Source organism: Chanodichthys erythropterus, chromosome 24, assembly GCF_024489055.1.
Source record: "Chanodichthys erythropterus isolate Z2021 chromosome 24, ASM2448905v1, whole genome shotgun sequence".
Classification (NCBI taxonomy): domain Eukaryota; kingdom Metazoa; phylum Chordata; class Actinopteri; order Cypriniformes; family Xenocyprididae; genus Chanodichthys; species Chanodichthys erythropterus.
The window spans coordinates 12410665-12435149 of record NC_090244.1 but is presented as its reverse complement, the minus strand read 5'-3'; the positions used below and the strand labels follow the sequence as shown (position 1 = coordinate 12435149).

General features: G+C 38.4%; 1 protein-coding gene across 1 annotated transcript in view; it reads right to left on the bottom strand.

The window, feature by feature from the left end:
• The window catches only part of syt9b (synaptotagmin IXb), a 29779-nt gene extending 23523 nt beyond the window's left edge, over positions 1-6256 (bottom strand). The window contains exon 1 of the mRNA XM_067379878.1: positions 6038-6256. Within this exon, the coding sequence (XP_067235979.1) occupies positions 6038-6185 (148 nt within the window). The 5' untranslated portion in view covers positions 6186-6256. The remainder of the gene's footprint in view (positions 1-6037) is intronic.
• Between the last annotated feature and the right edge of the window lie 18229 nt (positions 6257-24485).

Here is a 24485-nt window from a genome sequence, read left to right as displayed (position 1 = left end):
TAGTGTGCTAACTTAGCCTATACCCTTCAACTATACGACTTAAGCAACTTATATGTTTTTGTTTGATCAGGCGTTACAAATGAACTCAACTCAACAGGCGAGACAAATTGTTCATGACACGGCCAGAGAACAGTAAACTTTCAAAATAAAAAAGTACACTTTTACAAATAGTTAAAGTCTTTTATAATGGCTTTAACGTGATTGTGTCCAAACAGACCTTCAATATGAAAGATGAAAACTTTAAAAGTCTTCCTGTGATCCAGATATTGAGATATTTTGGACATCTCTAATATCTTAACTCTAACTGCTGAATCCACAGTAATAGATGCTACATATAAGATCCACTACTGACTATCTCTTTCTTTCTCTCTCTCACGCCCCTTGAGATGGTTTCTCTGAATTAGGCCACCCAGGCATAGATGCTTTTAGTGTGGACTGAATGAATCCCTGTCAGACCACCCTGCCCCCATGCTTTTCTGTCCACTCCCATCTTTTCTCCCTATACTGGAGAGAAAATATATATGTTCAGACTACTTTTGCAGGTTATCACACCTGAGACAGGAAGACTTAGGATTAAAGTTATAGTTCAGGTAAAAATGATGTAAATCTATCATTATTTACTCACCCTCATGTCATTCCAAACACGTATGACTTTCTTTCTTTCTCTCTTTCTAGAGCACCAAAGGAGATGTTAGGCAGGCTATTAATGGTGCTTTTGCATATAATAAAAGTGATCAGGGGCCGTCAACCTCCAAAAAGTGCACAATAAAAGTACCATAAAAGCAACCATTCACTTTCATTTTATGGATAAGAGCAGTGTGAACATTCTGCTAAACATCTTTTGTGTTCTGCAGAAGATAGAAAACCAAATAAGTTTAGAACAACATCAAGGTGATTAAATAACGACAGAATCTTCATCTTTGCAGTAAATTATCAATAGCTCAAGTGTTGTACACTGAACATTAAAAAAAAAAAAGGCTTATAAAGTCAAGAATTTATATAAAACATCTTTTTGTCCTTTGGTTTTTATAATAATTAGCAATAAATCATGAGAAAATAGCATTGCACTAAAATATCAAGTGCTGGACTCTTGATTAGTCTGTTCTGAAATTTCATGAGTGCTCATAAAAGCGAGCACATATCATTTGACAAAACAGATCCTCCTGTAGGCTTCACATGGGGAAATCATAAATTGAATGGATTTATCATTTCTTCCTTTTGTAATGCTGTCAAGGTGTAATCAGCATTATTAGCATTCAGTACTGTTCCACAGACTTTAATAGACTCTGTGGGATTTCAATGACACAGTAAATTAACCACAGGCTTCATTTGCATAACATGGCACTAAACTATGTGCATGACATTCAGCACACTTCCAATACAACAATATCCATGTCGGCATGAAACATGTCACAATTAGATAGCCATTTTGATATGGAAACATTGTGACAATCCATTATTTCTATTATTATGGCTAATATTGAATAAAAATAATCTAGTGTTACTTAAGATGGGATAAAACAATCATATTCTGTGCTAAAATAAACCCGATCTCATAAGAAAAAGTAACTATTTTAAAAGGTGGTGATCAGTGCTGGGTAAAGTAACTTTTAAAAGTAATATAAACAATATTTAATTACTCCCTAAAAAGTAACTTATTAGTAACTAGTTACTTATTATGGAAAGTAATGCATTCCCGTTTGTTACTTTTTCTCCCCTGTTTTTTATTTTTTATTTTTGGTAAATGTAAAGGTCTTTTCACACCAAAAGTGAAATTGAATAAGCCTCAGGCTGAAGGAAATGCAAATTCACCCCTGTACAGTAGAGGGCGAATCCCAAACAAACCTTTCAGCTGTGCTGCCATTCTGGATTGCAGAATAATAAGAAAGAATGCAGGATAGGAAAGTTCAAAACTCATGCTTCAGCAATAAAAACAAAAAAAGTGAGATAAGTAAATGCAGCGAACACAACGCCTCTGCACTTATGATTTCTCTTAACATTGGGACAGGAGAGCCGTCAGTCAATATACTTGCATTACTTTACTAGTTACTTGAAAAAAGTAATCTGATTACATACCTCATGTTACTTGTAATGCGTTGCCCCCAACAGTGGTGGTGATTTTGCATTAATTCATACATGTGATCTGTACAAAAATTTACAATTTTTTTTAAAAAAAACAAAAAAGTATGAAGGTCCATCCCTAAACTTAACTTGGGACACAAACAGATTGTACAAAAGTTTATGAATAAGATTGTGCAAATTCATACGAATTAGCCAACAATTCAGCAAACTGTAAAATACTGTAGGTTGTGAATTACCATGAGAGCATGTTAGCTAAAATGTAAAATAAAATACATGCACTAGAAAAAATAACATTCTCTACTCAGGGTTACAATTCAGAAATACAATATGAATAAATGATGCAACAGAGAACATGCTCTGACTAGCAGCCTCACTGGGACACATATTCAGTGTGATAGCATTTCATGCCTATTGTTTCAGTATGGGACTCTAAAGGTAAGTTAAATAGGACGCCAAGCTTGAATCTAAACTGAAAATGAAGATCATGCAATGTAGATTTCTAAGTGTACTGTAAATATCAGAGCATATTCCAATGCTAAATCTAAGCAAATCAGATTTATCCAAATAAACAGAATTACTGAGATGATGAAACAGTTAAGGGGGCAAAAAATGGCAAAAGTGCCAATGATATTTACTTCATTTTACAACATAAGGAAACGTTTTTTGGGGGAAAAAAGCCTCAAAGAAGTGACTAGCAGCTGAGCTGCTAATGTTTCCTATCTAATGAAGCAAATGTGGTATATTGTTACTGATTACCTGTTTTTATAGTGACCGCTTTTCTGAAGATGGCTAAAAATATACTTAAAGGTATACTTTTTTGTTCAAAATTACCAAAATTCAATACATCATCAATCCTTCTTCCAAAACATGTTTTTGTCTTACCCTAATTCACTATAGTAAGCCTATTATAAGTGTTTATTTTTTAGACTTTAGCACTATGTTTTTCATGGGAAATTACGCAGTGTTGGGGATAACGCATTACCTTGAATAAGTAACTTGAAAAAGTAATCTGATTAAGTAACTCAAGTAACTAGTAAAGTAAGAGATTACTTTTTCAATTCACAACAAAATATCTAAGTTATGTTTTTAAATAAGTAACGCAAGTTACTTTTTCACATTTATTGACCCACGCTGTGTGAACATGATGGTTTTTGTAGTTCTAGACTAAATGTGTACATGCATTTACTCATCTCACATGCACAAAAACAGTGTTTCTCAATAAAAATACAATCTCAGGATTTTATGCAAACCTGCAGGGGCGTAGTTTGTGGGGGGATGGGGGCGAGGTAACCTAGAGGCATTGTTTATTTTTGAATTGCATTAGCCTGACTAGCTTGAAAAAGCGTGTTGACTTAATGTGGACGTTTCTTCATTTTAAAGGCATTTCCAACAAGCATTCATTGCATCTCTATGGAAACATCTTCATGTTGCATCTGTGATGGTTACAAATATGGAAACTAAAGATTGTGTCTCATGGTTTCAAAATGATTTCACAATCCCACAAGACACTAAACTCATTTCTAAGCTCTGACATCACATTATTCACTTATTCAACACAAGATTAATGACACTGGCTTAAAGCGAATTTGTTTACCATCACTTTCCGAAAAAAAGAGATTGCATTCTCCTACCTCCAAGTCTTTTGTGTCCTTTGAGCAAAGATGAACCTACTTTTACATAAGAAACAGAGGAACATGAAGCCTCCTGCTGAGGTAAGCACACCTGAATGTCTACAAGAAAGGTCAGGATACTTCCCAGAGAAGACAAACCATAGGATTTAGGGTGTCAAATGGATTACAGCCAGATTTCCCCAACAAACTGCCTCTTAATTTGCATGTTCATTTTAATAAGCTAGACACACAACAGTACATTCCCAGAGATCATGCTGTTATACATCTTTTTAAGCAGGTGTCTGCTTGAGGTTCAGCAGGTGTGACATAAATCCAGACACGTTAGCATCTGGGTATTCGTTCACATATGAACACAAAAACACTATTTAATCATTCTTTATACGCGTGATGAGCGTGCTAACACATTTAGGTAGTTCGAAAGACCATATTCACCCAGCTCAACCTCTTATGAATGTCTATTTTTATTTCTGGTTCTGTAAATCCAGCTGGCAGACTGCAGATGCTAGCAAATTTGATGGCAAGATACAACGTTTTTTTCTGCCACAGGGTAGAAATTGTTTTAGAGGTTGACCAATCGAAGACTTTTATGACAGTCCAGATGTCAACGGTAGTAGAAACCATAGGTAAGGTAGCTATGAATAAATATGACTCACATAATAGTACACAAGCTTCACAGTCAATAGCCCTTCACTGGCGCATTGCTCATGGATGTGTTATAAACTTTCCCTTGTAAGAATGAGACACTGTCTTTCTTGCGTTTGGGCCGTCACTTACACATAGACCTGTCAATATGTGTCCACACCATGCCATCTGAACTGTCCATAAGTCATCCATTACAGTGATGTGTTATTAACCTCTCAAAGTGCCAGATTCCCTTGGGTTCCATTACAATAGACTTTCCACCATATACAGGCACTTTGCAGCGAAGCATGTGAACTCCCATCAGGCAAAGAGTATATTTACTGGGTTCCTCTGAACCCAGCTCTTCCCTTTCATTAAATTCTTATACAATCCATCTTGAGGGACCAAATTACTCGTATGAATCTTTCTCCCATGGGTCTGAAGGCCTTGTGTTAACGGATGTCAATGCAGGGTAATCATAAAGGAGAAAGTGTACAGAGTAGCAGGGTGGGGTGGAATCCTAATGGTTTCCCGTCAACCGTTCTGTGTCTCTGAGGATGAGGACGACAGGATCTGAGGAAAGCCTATGATCTATGAATGGAGGTTCAGTGAAGCTAATGTTTGGTTTAGCCCATATACTTTGTACCGAATCAAGCAATGGTCTATTTCTGACATCAATGACAGGTTGCTTTGGGGATTCACAAGTTTCCTGTGAAGCCTTCCAGAAACACTGAATACCTGTGTAATGAAGTTATGCTTAATTTAACTTCTGAATGCATAAACAAACACACAAAAAAACCTTATTAATGTTCCTGCAGGTCGTGCAGGAATATTATGGCTAAAATTACACTGCATCTGACATGGTGCAGCATTAAATCTGAATGAATGTAGGCTGCATTTCCAAATGGTAAAATGCAGGACAGCTCGAAATAGGTCATTAATACTGGACTGTGGGGATTGATGATTGGGGCTTGTTTTTGTGTGTGTGTGTGTGTGCGTGTGTGTGTGTGCGTGCGTGTGTAGTTTCTTGACTTGAAGTAAAATATTTATATTAATATAGAGAAAAGAAACTAAAAGCAAACAAACAAAAAATAAATAAGAATAATGTAATTAATCTTAAAGTTAACCATTGTAACAAAGTGTATATATATATATATATATATATATATATATATAGTGTAGATACATTTAAGTCGGTTTATAATAAACAATGTACACATTGTTTAGAAAAAAAGATGTCTAACAGAAAACTGAATTGTCTATGGATAAACTAAACGCAGCCAAAATTACAAAAATAAAAATAAACAAGTATTAATATCAATGAATAAGACCTTGACAACAACAAAAGTTGTGCCTATTTTTTATATCTTAAATAGTTTGCTGTAGATAATGTAATGGGTGGGGTTACTTTAATGACAACAAACTCCATCTTCATTAATGCTAGCTGCTAATTAGCCGAACATATAAATTAAATTAACAAATTTAAACACGAAAAGTCGCGAAAAAGCTTCCTGATAACTTTCTAGCGAGTAAAAATACCTGAAAGTCTCATGACAGCAAGTTTAAGGTTCGTATGTAGTTTGAGAGCAACTGAACGCGCCTGTTTAAATGTGATTTGTGGCGTTTTGATTAGTTAAGATACACGAAACCTCACCAACACGGTAAACACAATGTTTTAAACATGAATAAAACACTGTCCTCACCAGAGTCCGAATATCTCGGTCTCCCAAGATCGCGAAAATAGTATGTGAAATCCAAGCAGTTTTCATTGTGCACCTCTCCTCTCGAGCACAGATCGGACAGAAGCTCCAGCGCCTTTCCACAAATCTCATCCTCTCTGTCTGCAGGCATTTCCCACCAGCATCCTTCTGAATGAAGACTTCTATAACGCCTATCGAGACACTGCTGACCGCCGCTTCCAGCTTCTGACAGCGCTCTTCATACTCGCCCAGACCAATCCCATAAGGAAAGTTGAATTGAACAGTGTCCAGTGGTGTTCAGGTCAAGCCCACAAGTTTGCACTTATGAGTATGTCTATAGTTGAGTGCATAGCGCTCGGTGACACTGGTTGAATTCACTCAGCCAGCTGGGCTACACCCGAAGAAAACAGCAAATGTCGGTGCTGAATTGCATCTTCATGAATGAAAAGCTGTTGTCTGGCTCGCATCTCCCTCAAGCCTTCTGGGATCCCTTCTTCTGCCAATCTAAAACTGCTCCTCCCACACTAGCTTTGCTCTTCTCCTCAGACTTTTACAGGATCATTTGGCTACAAAATCCCACTTGTGCTCCTCAAATCCATAATAAATCAAGTTGCCAACAAATTGAACAATGAGAAGGGAGAAAAAAATCCTGCCAGAATGGTATCAGAGAGTAACTTATTACTTTTTTTTTTTTGGTTAAGCAACAACATAAGCAGCTGCTAGCATAGTCATAAAATACAAATAAAAGGTTTTGATGTGTTTTGTGCACATGCAGATATTATATACTGAACAATTTATGTTTAAGTTTACGATTAAAAACAGTAACTGTCCTTGCCAGAACTTCAAAATACAGTGATGCATAGGCTATATAGTAAAATTAATTTTTCTTTACACAATTTTAAATAAAAATAATAATATTTCTTCCAAAAAATATACAGGGCTATATTTATCTAAATGTTATATATCTTAATATTAACTGAAAATATATGAAATAAAACTATATTAAATAAATATTACTGTCTAGACATTATGTAGCCCCGCCCCTTTTCAGCGCTTCGCTCGTTGTCTTTTGACTTCCGGTTTGTATTTCCACAGCGATCTTACGTATTTACGAATAAACTGCTCGTTTTAAAATTTTCCAGGTCTACTGACATTTGTTAAGACATCTGCTTTAAACATTACAATGCTCGTGATAAATTTTGTTAACTCTAAGTAAATTCACTTCACCAGCTAATTATTATTTGACAGCAATGACAGAAATATTAAGCATTACTGCAAAAACGGAAGTTCAAAGACAAAATTCTAAAGATGGCTGCATGCACGTTTCTCTTGTGCACAAGGTCTTATAGGTTAATAATTTAAATATAATAGATATTTAAATTAAATATATAATTTATATATTTTAAAAAAGTAAAATATATATAGGCCTAATTTTTAATAACAAAACCAAAGTCCCTTTAAAGGCAGGAACACACCAAGTCGACAGTCGGCTGTCGGGCAGTTTTTCTTCGTCGGCCGACTAAGTTTTCTCGGTGCGTTCCGCAATCCGCACCGTCGGCAGAAGTTGGTCCTTGTCGGCTTTTTCAGCCGATTCGAAATGTTGAATCGCCGTCGGAGCTCGTCGGTCTGTCGGGCCATCTGATCATTCTAATTGGCTGTTCAGCGACTGCCACCTGCTGGTGCGGAAAGGTATTTCATCTCACGCAGGCGCAGAACTGACTTGCTACTTGGCCGTCGGCTGTTTAGCATTGGTTTGGTGCGTCAGGCCAACTTTGGACACAGACGCTGCCAACGTGAGTCAACCCCACAGTATGCTTTTCATCGCCACTAGTTCACTGGCGTCGGCTTGGTGTGTCATTTTACTCGGCGGCCATCTTTGAAACGCCTCTCAGGCATTCAAGTGCAGCTCCTATCTCTTTGAATGTTGAAACATCAAATTCTCTTCCAAGTTTTTGATTAAATTTCATATTTGAAATCACCAATGAAATCTGACAACATCTGTCTCATAAATTTTGTTTCAAAACGCTCGAATCATGACAAAAAACTGTATTTTTCAAGCTGGATCAAACTAATGCGCATGCGCAAACCTAAATGCGTGTCTCTTGTGCCTCATTTCGGAGGCGTGCGTCTGACTGTTTCTATAGGAACCGGAGCTTCTAACCGCCGCTGCAGTGACGCGATGACTTTACCAATTGGCGATTGGCTTTTATTTAGAAGGCGGGACTTATTCTGCCATATTGCGCGTTGCACTTTCTCCCATTCAAAACAATATGAGTGACACGTCTTGTGTTATTCTATAGTCTTTGACAAAACTAATAGATAAAGATCACCCCCAAACAAAGGACTGATGTACAGTAACTAACAAAACAACTGGTTGAACATTAATGAAATAAAAACTTAATCAAGTTTGAGAAGGATGAATGAACTCGAGAGCCTCAAATGGAAAGCTGAATCAAATATGTATTCACTTATGTAACAGTCACCATTGTTCCACTTGTACACATTCAATGCACTTTATTTTGTCTGTGCATGAACTAAAAGAGACATCAGGATAATCCCAGTTTCCTGATGGATTATGAAATAACTTTGTCAGCAGCACAGATCCGATATCATTCCCAATACCAATAGTCCTGTAATGGAATAGTAAGGCTTCTCTCACTCCAAGTATACAAAGACTCAGGCATCTAGAGCTCTATCACATGCCAAGGCAACATCAGAAGACTTAAGTGGATTCTCTTCTCGCCCTTCCCCTTCCTCTGGAGCCATCCGTGGCAGCTAATAGACTGAAACTCCACACAGACTCGCCTTGTGTTCCGACATAAACAATTAACCAATGTGACGAGATGTACAAAGACTTAAGTCAAAGCCTAGACAAGTGCAGACTGTCCCACATCCAAGGATAAAGGCTAATGAGATGTGTAGATTCCTCACCCCTGCTTTCCTTTTACCCCTCTCCCTCTCTTTTTGCTCCTATCTATGGCGGTGTGGTGCCACATCTTGTGTTTTAATTAGCTCTCACACTTTGTAAGTGCCAGCCATTCTCCACAGAGTCAACAGACAGAGCTGTTCTCTGTGATAATGCAGGTTCTGTGTTTCCTGTTGGATTATTCATACGGGACTAATCTAGAGACCAGTCATGTCTCTCTACAGCTGTTCTGTCGCTTTGAAAGAAAGCAGTCAGCTTAGTGGCACAGCTAAGTACGGTTGGCCTTCTTCTACCTTTATGTAGGCTATGAACAGTTTATGTGCTCTGTTTGTGTCTTTATATAACAAAAAGAATCGTTCTGCTGGGTAGGGTTGAAGTTTAAAGACTCAGACTAACTTTAAAATGTCTTTTGGGATGTGTTTTGAGAGATACAAATTACGCTGACAAGGCACCACTCAAAAAAAAAAAAAAAGAAACATCTAGGAGTCAAATGACATTTTGTTCAATAAAAATGATTGTTAGTTCACTGAGTGCAGTTTGTTTACCTTTTAACATCCGTCACTGCTATGTGCTTTGATGAAGGGATGTTATAATAAAGGACAATTTAAGTTATAAAAACGTAGATAGTATTTGTTCCAGTATTAAAGTTGTCATTTCCGATCCTGATTGTATTTGTGTCTTATCAATGTCACTTTCTTTTGTACAATGTATTGGTTGAAAATGTCACCCACCTTCCGGTCTTAAGACGATCCAATCATTTTAGGCAGCGGCTATTTGAACTAGCGTAAATAGCAATTAGATGCTATTTACACTAAATGAAAATATAATTTATTCTTAGCGATATATATGCTATTTATGCTAAGTGAAAATAGCAATATATTCTATTTACACTAAGTGACAGTAGCAGCATTTTCTTAGCGATATGCTATTTACGCTAGGTGAAAATAGCGATAGATTCTATTTACACCATGTAAAAGTATCAGTTCTTTGTAACAAGAGTAGCCTAAATAATTAGATGTTATCTATACTTTATATTGGCAGATGCTATTTGAACCTCAGTATTTTTGTACATTAACAGGATGCAATAATATCATAGAGTGTAAATGATTATATTGATTACAATTATTAAATGGATGCTGCCTTAGGAGAATAAAAAGCCTTCCTACACCTTCCCCCAATCCTATACTCAATAAACACTTTTAATATTATTAAACACTCATTCGCAGTTTATTTCCACTTTTAGAACATTATTTTCGTTTTTATTGAAAAAAAGCGAGCTCGGCAAAAGGCAGATTCGAACCCGCATCGATCGCATTAAAAGCCAGGTCTGCGAGCCTTAATCACTACTGCTACCCCACTGAAGAAACATTGAGTTTTTCATATCTTTTTAAAAACCAGACACTGGTGGGCGGAGCTAGTGTAAATAGTATTTGCCAACACTTCATGTGTAAATAGACACTCTGGTCATTTTAACAGAATTCTGTGCAATTGGGTGTTGCGCGTAAGAGCAAAAAAGTTCAATTTTTTTAAAAAAAAGTTCAAAAAAGAGCAAATTTTGCTTGTTGGTCATGTGAATTCGGCATGCTGACCAACAGCAATTCGCTTGGTTTGAATGTGACTTTGTGAGCTGTACTTCATACATAGCTACACTACTTGTTTTTGCATGCAAAATTGAGTTAGCGTGACTGCGCTGTATTCCAAAACAAATTCGAATGTTTTTAGAATACAATTTTTAATATCTGTTTTATTATTTTATTCTGTTGTGAATATGTTAAACCCCTCAATAAACAGACTAATTTAAATATCAAAGATTGCTGCGTAACACGCAAGAATGAACCTCATTGGTTCTCGCACATCAAGCAAGCACGGTTGAGCTTACGTTTACCACAACTTATGTGTGCGCCGATGAATGTTAAAGCCTAAATTCAATCTGTTCATCATATAAAGTGATCGTGTCTCTTCAGAAAATAAAGACTCAATTCATATGGATTAGTTTTACAATCTCTTTATGAACATTTTGAAGTGTGAAAATTAGGGATGTCCCGATCACGTTTTTTTGCCCTCGAGTCCGAGTCATTTGATTTTGAGTATCTACCGATACCGAGTCCCGATCCGATACTTCTATAATACATGAAAAAGAATAAAGAATAGCGAAAAAACAGATCCAGGAACAGTGCTTTTCAGGTTTTTCAGGTATCTAACAGTCGTTTTCAGGTACAGAAAATGGATAAAGTAATCAAATATAAAATATCACTGCATATTATCTTTACTGTATAAAATAAAGATTAATCATTATTGAAGTTACAAAAGCTATTCAGTCAAGAGCAGTAAGTGATTTCTTTGTTATTTGATTTAACATTAAAAACAGGCAGCAGGAATAGTTTTTCTCCCTTTAAGACATGCACGATCCAGTACATATACTGTTACACATGCGCTGTCTTTCTCGACTAATATACGTTCACTTAAGACATAACCGACTATGTTTGCTAGGAAGCTCGCTAAGACGGGCATTTTGAAATAATTTGTGTATGAATTTGTCCGCTGAAGCGCAAGACTTGAAAGAGAACTTTATTTGCGCGCTGACTGGAATAAGCGTGTGCGCGCTTCGGATGAGCGCACACAAATCTTCTCACAGCGCGCGCAAGTTCTCTTTCGCGTCTTGTTCTTGAAGGTTTAAATTAGCAAGGCTTAAATGAGTTAGTTTAAACACAGATAGCAACGTGTTCTGTTCAGGTCTCACCTGCGCTCGCACGCTATCAACTCCCGGGTGATGACGGCGTAAATGACTGGACATGAGAGCAGACGGCACTCGCAGTTAACAGTTTACAAAGAGTGACTGTTTTGTCCACGCTTTTTGATTATCGTTGTTGTAACGTTTTGCGCATCCATCGACTGAAACGTACATTATTTGAACTCTGTCTGTCTGTTTTCCACGTTGCTATTTTAAACAAACCATACGGTACTGTTCGATTTTTTACCGTGAACCGTTGCACCCCTAATACATATCCGAGTCCTGATCGGGAGGTAACGTCCGATTCCGATCGAGTCTGAAACAACGTGATCGGGCCCGATTTCCGATCACATGATCTGATCTGGACATCCCTAGTGAAAATGGTAGTTGCATAGACTGTCAATGGAGGGACACAAATCTCTCACATTTCATTAAAAATATCTTAATTCGTGTTCTGAAGATGACTGAAAGTCTTACGTGTTTGGAACGACATGAAGGTGAGTAAATGATGGCAGAATTTTCATTTTTGGGTGAACTAACCCTTTAATGCAACCTCATAAAATGATAAAATGAAACCAGATATTACGCACATATTTTCCATACTCTTTAGAGTATAAATTAGTGATGGAAACATTTTGTTTTGTTGCATTTGCAACTTTTTAAACTTAGTTTGGAGCCCTGACTAATGGTGTTTTGCAGGACGGTATTAAAAATGAATACATTGCTGTCTGTGTTTGTTAATGAGAAAGTTTGGAATGACTGTCTGGAGATATGCTTAAAAGTGCTTCAAGATCAAGTCGATTTCTTTAAAACGGCATACATTACTGAACACATTTTGATCTTAAAGTATGACAAAAACTATTCTGAGCTGTGATTTCATGAATGTTGGCAGCAGCAGGCTATTCCTCCACTATTCCCCTATACCATCAATAGTATGAAGCAATACCAACCATGGGGTCCTTGGAGGTTCAAATAAGTCTATAATGTTGGACATGTTGATGCCAAGGGGCATTACATATTATTCAAGTGAGTTATATGCTGGCTGAAGCAAAAAGTGGCCTCACAGCCATTGCGTATTTATCAGTGGCCACAAGACGTTATATCGGGGCTTGATTAGATTCACTTTTATTAAATAACGTCCAAAAAGAGCTTTGACAGAACACACTTACGTAACATGAAATGCTCTACTTGTTTGAAGACTATGTGGAATGTTCTGGCAGCATCACCTTGACCATTATATTGATAGATGTTGTATAAGCACAGTGAAATACTGTGATTTCCTCTTATATTGCACTTGATGTTTTCAGCCTTGCTTGTACAGTAATGTTCGTAAAGTTGTTAAGACGGATCATCTATTCCGTCTTAGTTCCGTTTTTGTTTTTATTTCCATTTAGTAATTTTATTGGTTAGATTTAAACTAATAAGCATATGTTATTTCAGCTTTATTTGAATTAATACAAATGTTTTAATAGTTTTAGTTAGCCCTTCTTGCAGTGAACTTGTGAACCACGTATGTTTATGTAATGCTTTGAATCAGATAGCAATCCAATCAAAATGCATGAAGTGACCAAGTGTAAACACCCACTAAAGTTCAATCAAGGCCAGTCATTACTGCTCATTCCCACACACACATAGTCAGCAAATCCCTGTATTGGACAACGCCCTGTGAACTCCAATATGCTACTTTCTCACACACAGAGCACTGTGGGATATATTTGATGTCTTCTGTGTTTGCCATGTGCTACAATCACATTTGTTCCTTTGGTACTACTACATTCACTCACTGAATAACAGTGAGTTGTCAATGATAAAGCTGAAATACAAGGTCAAAACCAGTGTTGGGTGTAAAGTGTCGTTTCAGTTTTATGTGGTTTGCACTTTCTCCTGTTTCTTATTCTGAATAAAATACTTTGTTTGCTGAATTCTATCGTTGAGCGTGCTACACATATAAATAACCTATAGAAAAATATATGTTCAGTTATTTCATCAGCATCTGTGACAAGATTACTACAGAGAAAAATGTATGACTCCTCCCTCAGTTATACATGGTTATGGTTTATTTCTTACACGTTAAGTAGTATTTTTGAAAAATATGTTTAAGATGATGTAAACTCATGTCATACAGTATACTCCATTCACACTGTATCAATAGTCTAATAAATCCTCTGGCTTGCTTATTTGGGGATACTTAATATTCAGCAGTATTATTGATTTACTGACACTATCAGAGGAGAATGGAGCTGGATAATGACGTCACTGCTTTATAGCTGAACTGAACTCAGTTGATCTCGCACCCACATCGACTACAATAGTAGGAAAACAAATACTATGGTTGTCAATGGGGGCGAGATCTGTTTGGTTACAAACATTCTTCCAAATATCTTCCTTTGTGATCAGCAGAACAAAGAAATTTATACAGGTTTGGAACAACTTGAGGGGGACTAAATGATGACAGAACTTTCATTTTTGGGCGAACTATCCCTTTAAAGGTGCCATCGAACGTTTTTTTACAAGATGTAATATAAGTCTAAGGTGTCCCCTGAATGTGTCTGTGAAGTTTCAGCTCAAAATACCCCATAGATTTTTTTAAATAATTTTTTTTAACTGCCTATTTTGGGGCATCATTAACTATGCACCGATTCAGGGCTGCTGGCCCTTTAAATATCGTGTTCCCTATCCATCGAGCTCGCGACTCTATAATACAGTGCATTTACAAAGTTCACACTGCTAATATAACCCTCAAATTGATCTTTACAAGATGTTCGTCATGTATGCTGCATGCATGCTTCGGGTCATGTGAGTATAGTCAAAAGACTATAGAATAACACAAGACGTGTATTGTTTTGAATGGGAGAAAGTGGAATAAGTCCCGCCTTCTAAAGCCAAGAGCCTATCGCCGACTGGTAAAGTCATCGCGTCACTTCAGCGGCCGTTAGAATCACCGGTTTCTATAGAAACAGTCAGACGCGCGCCTCCGAAGAGACGCGCATTTAGGTCTGCGCATGCGCATTAGCTTGATCCAGCCTGAAAAAAATAGTTTTTTTGTCATGATTCGAGCGTTTAGAAACTAAATTTATGTTGTTAGATTTCATTGGTGTTTTCAAATATCAAATTTAATCATAAGGTTGACGAACAGTTTTGGAGAATCTGATGTTTCCACATTCAAAGAGATAGGAGCTGCATGATGCCCACGATGCCCGAGAGGCGTTTCAAAGATGGCCGCCGAGTGAAATGACTTGTCTTAAAGGGACTTTGGTATAGTATTTATTTGGGTGTTTACATTTGATTCTGAATGAGTTTGATGGTGCTCCGTGGCTAAAGCTAACATTACACACTGTTGGAGAGATTTATAAAGAATGAAGTTGTGTTTATGAATTATACAGACTGCAAGTGTTTAAAAATGAAAATAGCGACGGCTCTTGTCTCCGTGAATACAGTAATAAACGATGGTAACTTTAACCAACAGTAGCCTACATTAGCAACATGCTAACGAAACATTTAGAAAGACAATTTACAAATATCATGATATCATGGATCATGTCAGTTATTATTGCTCCATCTGCCATTTTTCGCTGTTGTTCTTGCTTGCTTACCTAGTCTGACGATTCGGCTGTGCACAGATCCAGACGTTACTGGCTGCCCTTGTGTAATGCCTTTCATAATGTTTTTTTGAAGGACAGTCATATTGGCCATACTTACAACTACCATATTTCACTTGTATTGAACCCAAAACCTTCCTTGTGATTTTATTTCACAATTTACAACTTTTAGCACAATTGTTGATTTTTATTTTTAGGGAGGAAAGATTTCTTTCTCTTGAAAGATTTCACATATATGACACTGATTGAGTCAAACACTCAGTAGTGCTCCTCTGATCTCTGTGTGCTTGATCATCTTTCATAGCACAGTACGTCCAAATGGAATTTATGATGTAATTGAGATTTCTTTGAGATTGCAGCTCCACAGGCACAGATGCAGTAGGCTTAAGAAACACTGTGTGAATTTATGGCACAGTATCCCATCAATCCACTGCAGTAAATAATATGCTTACTCTGTTGTATCAAGGCTTAAGTGAGCAGTTACAGGAATATCAGTTTGGATTACTCAAACTCAAATGGATTAATAACATTTTTTTTTCACTTTTAAAGGGATAGTTCACTCAAAAATGAAAACTCTGTCCTGTTACAAATCTTAGTTCTTTTATTCATATCTTTTATTTTTATTTTTAATTTAACCCTAAAACACAACACGGTGCATTATTAGCACAATTCAAAATATATCGGTAATACACTAGGTTTGTGTGAAAGGATTAGTTCACTCCAAAATGAAAATTTTGTCTTAAATTACTCACCCTTTCCTCAAGTCTTTGTAAGATTTTTGTTCATCTTTGAAACATAAATGAAGATATTTTAATGAAATCTGAGCACTTTCTGTCCCTCCATTGACAGTATACGCAACTACCAATTTGAGACTTCAAAAAGTTCATAGAGAGGATGTAAATTGAGTGGTTTAGTACATTTTCTGAAGAGACACAATCACTTTATTTGATGAACAGATTGGATTTAGGCTTTTATTCACATAAACATTCATCAACTCATCATGTTCACATGACGTGTGAGAACCAATGAGGTTCATTCTCATTTGATAAAGAGTTAGTTCACCCAAAAATAATGTCATTTATTAATCACCCTCATGTCGTTCCACATCCGTAAGACCTTTGTTAATCTTCGGAACACAAATTAAGATATTTTTGATGAAATCCAATTGCTCAGTGAGGCCTCCATAGGGAGCAATGAGACTTCCTCTCTCAAGATCCATAAAGGTACTAAAAACATATTTAAATCAGTTCATGTGAGTACAGTGGTTCAATATTAATAATATAAAGCGACGAGAATATTTTTGGTGCGCCAAAAAAAAACTAAATAACAACTTATTTAGTGATGGCCGATTTCAAAACACTGCTTCATGAAGCTTCAGAGCGTTTTGAATCAGTGTATCGAATCTGCTGTTCGGAGCACCAAATTCACGTGATTTCAGCCGTTTGGCAGTTTGACACGCGATCTGAATCATGATTTGATACACTGATTCATTTGTGCTCCGAATCTTCCTGAAGCAGTGTTTTGAAATCCGCCATCACTAAATAAGTCGTTATTTAGTTTTTTTGGCACACCAAAAATATTCTCATCGCTTTATAATATTAATATTGTACGGAAGAGGATTAGGGCCAAACAATAATAAAAAATAAAACCATCTCGAGATTAAAGTTGTTAAATTTCGAGAAAAAAGTCAAAATAAAATGTTGAGAATAAACTCATTAAATTACGAGAAAAAAATCATTAAATTTTGAGAAAAAGGTTGAGATAAAATGTTGAGAATAAACTCATTAAATTACGAGAAAACATTTTTTAAATTTCAAGAAAAAAGTCTAGATAAAATGTTGAGAATAAACTCGTTAATTTACGATAAAATCATTAAATTTCGAGAAAAAAGTCGAGATAAAATGTTGAAAATAAAGTCAATAAATTACGAGAAAAAAGTTGTTAAATTACGAGAACAAATTCGTTAAATTATGAGAAAAATGTCGTTAAATTGAGAAAAAAAGTCAAGATAAAATGTTGAGAATAAACTCATTAAATTATGAGAAATAAGTTGTTAAATTACGAGAACAAATTCTCGTAATTTAACGAATTTGTTCTCATAATTTAACGAATTTGTTCTCGTAATTTAACGAATTTGTTCTCGTAATTTAACGACTTTTTTCTCATAATTTAATGAGTTTATTCTCAACATTTTATCTAGACTTTTTTCTCGAAATTTAACAACTTTAATCTCGAGATGGTTTTATTTTTTTATTATTGCTTGGCCCTAATCCTCTTCCATAATATTGAACCACTGTACTCACATAAACCGATTTAAATATGTTTTTAGTACCTTTATGGATCTTGAGAGAAGAACTGTCGTTGCTGGCTGGAGGCCTCATCGGATTTCAACTAAAATATCTTAATTTGTGTTCCGAAGATTAACGAAGGTCTCACGGGTGTGGAACGACAAGAGGGTGAGTAATAAATGACAGAATTTTCAGTTTTGGGTGAACTAACCCTTTAAGCAGGACGTTTGAGCTTCCGCAAGAACCAATGAGGTTTGTTCTCGCGCATCAAGCAGGTTTGGTTGAGCTTCTAGTCATGTTCGCTGATTAATATTTAAATGTGAATAAAAGCCTAAATTCAATCTTTTCATCATATAAAGCGATCGTGTCTCTTCAGAAAATTTGTACTAAACCTCTCAATTCATATGGATTAGTGGATCTCCTTATGAACTTTTTGAAGTGCCAAAGTGTCAGTTGTGTAGCTGTCAAAGGAGGGACAGAGAGCTCTCAGATATCATTAAAAGTACCTTAATTTGTGTTCCAAAGGCAAAGAGCATTTTATACATTCCCCTAAAAATGGCTTCCTTTGTAGAAAAAAAGAACTTCAAATGATGGTGCATAAAAGATAATTGAATTTTCATTTTTTAATGAACTGTCCCTTTGAGGTTCTTCTACTGGAACTGTTATCAGATTTTAAGCAGGTCCAGATCAATCTTTATCTTGGTCAAAAGTACTTTTAAATGAACAACAGGAGCCACACTTTTCTCAGAATGCCAGCGGGCTCCTTGTTTATCATCACTTAAATCCAAGGTGCCTGACTGTCACATGATTATGGCCTTTGGCTCTGTCTTGAAACTCGCCACACTGTTTCTCATTACAGTCGCGCCCCCTGAAGAACAAATAAAGATGGTAACACTGTCTGTATATTCCATCACTTGATGAATCACACATGCCAGAGCGAACGGTTTCTCAGGCAGCTGTCCCTCGAAGAGCAAATTTTCTGCTATCTTTCTGCTATCACTGACCAGTGACATCATGTCGCAGATACCCTGACATATTACATCACGTCGGCCGCTTTTCCACTGTGATTGGTTGACCATGTGTATAACGGAATAAAAACTTAGAAAGGGCATGTCCCATAAGGGGTCAATGTGCCACTGCTGCACTCTGTTACTATGGCAACAGCCCCTCTGCTGAAGGAGACGTTTGTGTCATCCGTAATGAGGTTAAAAAATAAATAATCACTGCTGAAATCTGTCAGAGCAGCTGGGTTTACTCAGGTGGGAGGCTGTGTCCACTGCAATATGACATAATTAATATAAGCTTTTGTAGGAGTCAATATGTCGATGCTAGTATGGTTTGTTTTCTAAATAAAATGCTAAAAATAATTATTTTGAGAGAGACTTCTAGGAGTACTTATGAGGAATGATGGTTTTTCTCCTCTTGTTCGTATAGAATTGTCATCATCTCTAAAAATGGTGTAACTATTAAAAGATTTAATGTACCTATGACTACAATTCTTTACAGTATATTTCTATGGCAACTTGTTAAATATACTCTGAGATTCTTACCTCGATTCTTCAAAAACAACCCCTCTTTAATTGTGTGTCCTAAAATATCAAATGCGGTTCCCTTTTAAAATGTCACCTCAGCATCAGTACTGTGGCATATGTTGGCATTTGCAAAATCTTTCAAGGATGCGGCATAGAATGCATGCTATTTTTGGTTACACTGTTAACAACAAAAATGAGTGATAGAATAATGATTGCATTAATTAAAAAAAAAATAAAAATAGTATTGTTGATCATGTGGTCTGAACAAAAAAAAATCTAGTTGGAAAAGAAGAAAAACAGCCAGACTGACTTGGAAATGTAATCTCCAAATATCCCCATACAAATCCATCTTGATGCATTTGAGGTGAGGACCAAACCACATTTATATTAAAGTTCAGCCTTTAGTTCAACTTACTCTAAATTCACTCAGACCATTATGGAACTTCCACAAAAAACCATAAGTGAGAGTTTTGTGACTTTTAGTCAATTTCTGTTAACTTCAAGGTCATCTTTCTGGTTTGAGTTTGCATTTTCTCCATGTCTGTGATGCAAAACATGCAGTAGCCTATATGTGAATTGGAGATGCTAAATTGCCCATAGGTGTGGATCCATGTACAAATCCCAAGCCATGTAATGGGGAGGGCTGGGGAAAGATCTGGCGACCCACCCTGGAAAAAATAATTGCCAAGAAAATTCATGGACAGTCTCTTGCGCATGGCAGTTGAATCACCAGGGGCCAGTTGTTCAAAAGTAATCTGATCGGATTTCGGCCATTGGATTGGATCAAATCTTGAAAATGGGTTGTTCAAAAGGAAAAAGGGATTCTGAAATCAGATTAGATCACGGAATCCAATCCTAGTTTTAATCTGGATCAAACCTTCAGTTTGTGTTGTTCAAAACTTGTCAGCAGGATTTGGATAACTTTGATCCTGTAACGAATGGAGACTCATGGTAAGATCCATCTGCAAGCTTTTATTCAAAGTGAGCATAGTTGTACAGGCTGGGTCGATCAGGGGCAAACAGGAACAGGCAAGATCAAACACGGGCAGACAGGAAACAAAGAAACGCTCAGAAATGACACACTGGGAAATCAAGACTTCGCGGTGAGGTGGTGTGTGTGACAGTCCTTTATAGTCCTGGTAATGAGTGGCAGCTGGGTGTGGTGATTAGTGTGGAGTGATTGTGAAGTGAGTGCAGGTGATGAGCAATGGAGGATCATGGGAAATGTAGTCCGGGATGTGACAGGAACAGACGTGATCGTGACATAACGCCCCCCTCCCGGAAGGGGCGTCCTCGCGGCTTAGATGACACCAATAGGGAGGGAAAGTGGGTGCATTGGAGCTCTAGTGGCGGACAGGAATGGAGTCTCCAATGCAGGTTCCCGGGCCGCCATGGCGGGTCAGGTGCCACGGGCAGCCATGGTGAGTCCGGAGTGTCAGAAGGCCATGGGGGATCAGGTGGCTTGGGTAACCTCGGCAGGTCGGGTGGGTCAGGTGGCTTGGGCAGCCACAGCAGGTCAGGTGGTCTGGGTAACCACGGTAGATCAGGTGGTTTGGGTAACCACGGTAGGTCAGGTGGTTTGGGTAACCACGGTAGGTCAGGTGGTTTGGGTAACCACGGTAGGTCAGGTGGTTTGGGTAACCACGGCAGGTTAGGGTCCATAAACGGCCATAATAGTTCAAAGGCCAATGACGGCAGTGGCCAGGCAGAGTGCCCACCCACAAGCTCCCCACCCTCAGGTATACTGCCCCCCCAAAAAAAAGTTCTTGGGGATTTCAACGGGGTCTGTTGCGGCCTCGTGGGCAAGGAGTTCAGGTGGTTCCGGCAGGGCCAGGCGTTCGGGTGGTGCCGGCAGGACGAGACGCCTGGGTGGCGCTGGCAGAGCAAGGAGTTTGGGCGGCATTGGCAGGGCCAGGAGCTCGGGTGGTGCTGGCAGGGCAAGGAGTTCAGGTGGTGCTGGCAAGGCAGGGAGTTCAGGTGGCGCCGGCAGAGCGAGAAGCGCAGGTGGCGCCAGCAGGGCAAGAAGCGCAGGTGGCGCCGGCAGGGCAAGAAGCGCAGGTGGCGCTGGCAGGGCAAGGAGCGCAGGTGGCGCTGGCAGGGCAAGAAGCGCAGGTGGTGCCGGCCGAGCAAGGAGCAAAGGTGGCGCCGGTAGAGTGAGGAGCTCAGTAGGCGCTGGCAGGGCGAGACGCTTAGGCGGTGCTGATAGAGCATGACGCTTGGGCGGAGCTGGAGAGACCTCTGGAATGATCCCCAGGCCCATAGCGGCCTCTTGAAGGGCGTCTGCGTCTTGAGGAGAGGAGGACGCCTTCTTCCTCCTCCTCCTCTTCCTCCGAGAGTGAGGCGATGGTTCACCGACTGGAGCGGTCTCTGGAGCAAACTCACTGGCTGAAGCGGGTTCTGGAGCGGACTCAATGGCTGGAACGCCCCCTACCTCCGTGAGCACCGAAGGGGCGGCCATCTTGCCCGTAGGCACTGGCAAAGCAGCCATCTTGTCCATCGCATCCAGGGCGCTTGAGTGCGTTGAAACAGGCGAGCTTGAGAGCGAGGCGTCCGGCAGTCTTGAGAGCGAGGCGTCCGGCAGGCTTGAGAGCGAGGCGTCCGGCTGGCTTGAGAGCGAGGCGTCCGGCTGGCTTGAGAGCGAGGCGTCCGGCTGGCTTGAGAGCGAAGCGTCCGGCGGGCTTGAGAGCGAAGCGTCCGGCGGGCTTGAGAGCGAAGCGTCCGGCGGGCTTGAGAGCGAAGCAGCCGTGGGTTTCGGAATGCTAGCTGCCCGTGCTGTAGTCAGTGGAGGATCATTCATGCTAGAACGCAAAGAAACGGGCAGAAATGACACACTGGGAAATCAAGACTTCGCGGTGAGGTGGTGTGTGTGACAGTCCTTTATAGTCCTGGTAATGAGTGGCAGCTGGGTGTGGTGATTAGTGTGGAGTGATTGTGAAGTGAGTGCAGGTGATGAGCAATGGAGGATCATGGGAAATGTAGTCCGGATTGTGACAGGAACAGACGTGATCGTGACAGATCCAAAAAAAACAGGATTATCCTGATCCCAACAGGGGGTAGGATTTCAAGGTGGATTCCAGGAGGAAAAATGTAGTTAAACTTTAAAACTGGTCAAAAAATACAACATTTATATCATGTAATATACCTACACATTTTTTTTTTTTTTTTTTTTTGATTAGTTTAACTGTTAAATAAATTAGAAGTAGACATTAACCTACATATTTAGCCATTCGGTAACCTGCTATAAATTAAAAAAGATTTTGGTGCCATAAAACAATCCCCAAACAGCTGTAAATATCCAACAAATATATTATATTTAATTCAAAACCCATATTCTCTCTATCATCATGTCCCTTTAGGGGCTCCGTAGAGCACTGGTAATCCAGATTTGGTAATCTGGAAAATTGTGTATCTGGATCATGATGATCCAATCCAATTTTTCTTTGAAAAACCAGCACAAAAGTAAGATGGATTACCTGATCCTGGATAGCAAAACATGGGATTTCCAAATCATCCAGATCATTCTGATCCAGATTAAACTTTTTGAACAACTGGCCCCAGATAATCACCAAGAGTTGGATACAACTGAAATGGCTAATGAATGAATGATAGGCTAACATGCTCATGAAAGTTGACAAAATTCAAACATTCAAAAATGTGCGATGCAGGGCAGTGTAATGACCGCAAAGGTCTAAAGGTGCGTTTTTTAAAAGTTAAACTTTTTTAAAAGTACTTTTGTCCATTCAGTATAGTACAGTCGGCAATACAAGGATGCGCAATGCTTCACATAATGTGAAAAGCACTTGTGTCATGCGTGAGATGTTGAAATATAGACGAGAGACACGAGCAATGGTCAAACACACCCGTATAGTGCATTTTTACATAGAAAAACAATGGAAAAGCAGTGCAATTGAATGCAGAAAAGCTTTCTGTGTAAACAGCAATTTTCTCTTCTGGGAAAATGATCCCAAAAAATGTTGATGACTCATCCCCTACTAAATGGCTTTTGTTCAGTCAAATGCTCTAAAGTCCCTCCCCCCTAAAATGACCAACCATCAAGCAGCATGTTGCACATCATAGTAAAAAAACAGGCCCTTTGATAAGTCCTCCTCTTTATATATGTTTATGACATTTTAACAGTGAATCTGAATCTTGAGTGGAGTAGCCGGTGATGGTGAGGCTCAGTGGGATTTAATATAATGGAGTACAAAGAAGCGCTAGAAAAGTCAACGCATGAATAAAAGATGCATAACTATGGTGGCATTCACAGAGAAGAGCAGCAGGAAGACTTGATTGTCCCCCGCCTCCTTTAGAACACTTACTTATTAAACTTTAATAGAGAGCAATGCCATACAGTGACCTGTAAAAACACGAGGATGTGTCGATGATAGAAATGCATGGTTATACATGCACATTTAAACACGTGGGTCTTTATGTAGGCTATACACCAATCAGATATAACATTATGACCACCTTCCTAATATTGTGTTGGTCCAAAACAGCACCCGGCCATCCACGTGATGTCAAAGGAAACGTGATTCATCAGACCAGGCCACCTTCTTCCATTGCAGGACAAAAGAACATCAAAAAAACAAAAATAGAAAATAAAAACCAAAAAACTGAGCCAAAATAAAGTAGAATAGAATGGAACAAACAAAATTGGAACATAATGGAACACAATGGAACGTGACATAACTACATATAAAATAAAACAAAGTGTAATGGAACAAATGGAACCGGAAATGACCTGAACAGAACAAAGAATGTTAATATTAAGAAATATATGTGTAATTGTTGTATAGCTCCTATGGTGCAATTACACTCACAGTGCTTAAGATATAATGATCTTCTGTGCCTTTGATCAAGGATGCAACTGAAGCCCCTAAAATCACATAAGTGTAAAAATCACTGGCCATGTGGGAGACGGATTGTATGCATATGAATTTGAATAAACAAAAACACAAAGAAAGATTTGCAGTCGTCTTAAAGTGAGAATATCCCCCTTCTGCTTTCCTGTGCCAAAAATAAATGTCCTCCTCTGTGTTTGATTCAAAGACCAGCAGCTGGTTGAGGGAAATAAAACAGCTGAGTCCTGCACCAGCAAACATGTCTCGCCATGTCTGGACATGACATTGATTTTTCTGCATTTCTTATCAGATTTGTAAAGACTGAAGTCTTCAAGAGCACCAGCTTGAGATCCAAGGACAAGATAGAACAATGAAGGTTAACTGCATTATAAATCATGGAGTAGAATACAGGAGACTAGAGAATTTTTACCACAAAGACCTTATTAGATGTTCATGTTGAGATCTTTTTAATAAACGACTAGATCAGATTTACAAAAAAAGTTTTATTGATTCACTCAGTCATTCTGAGCA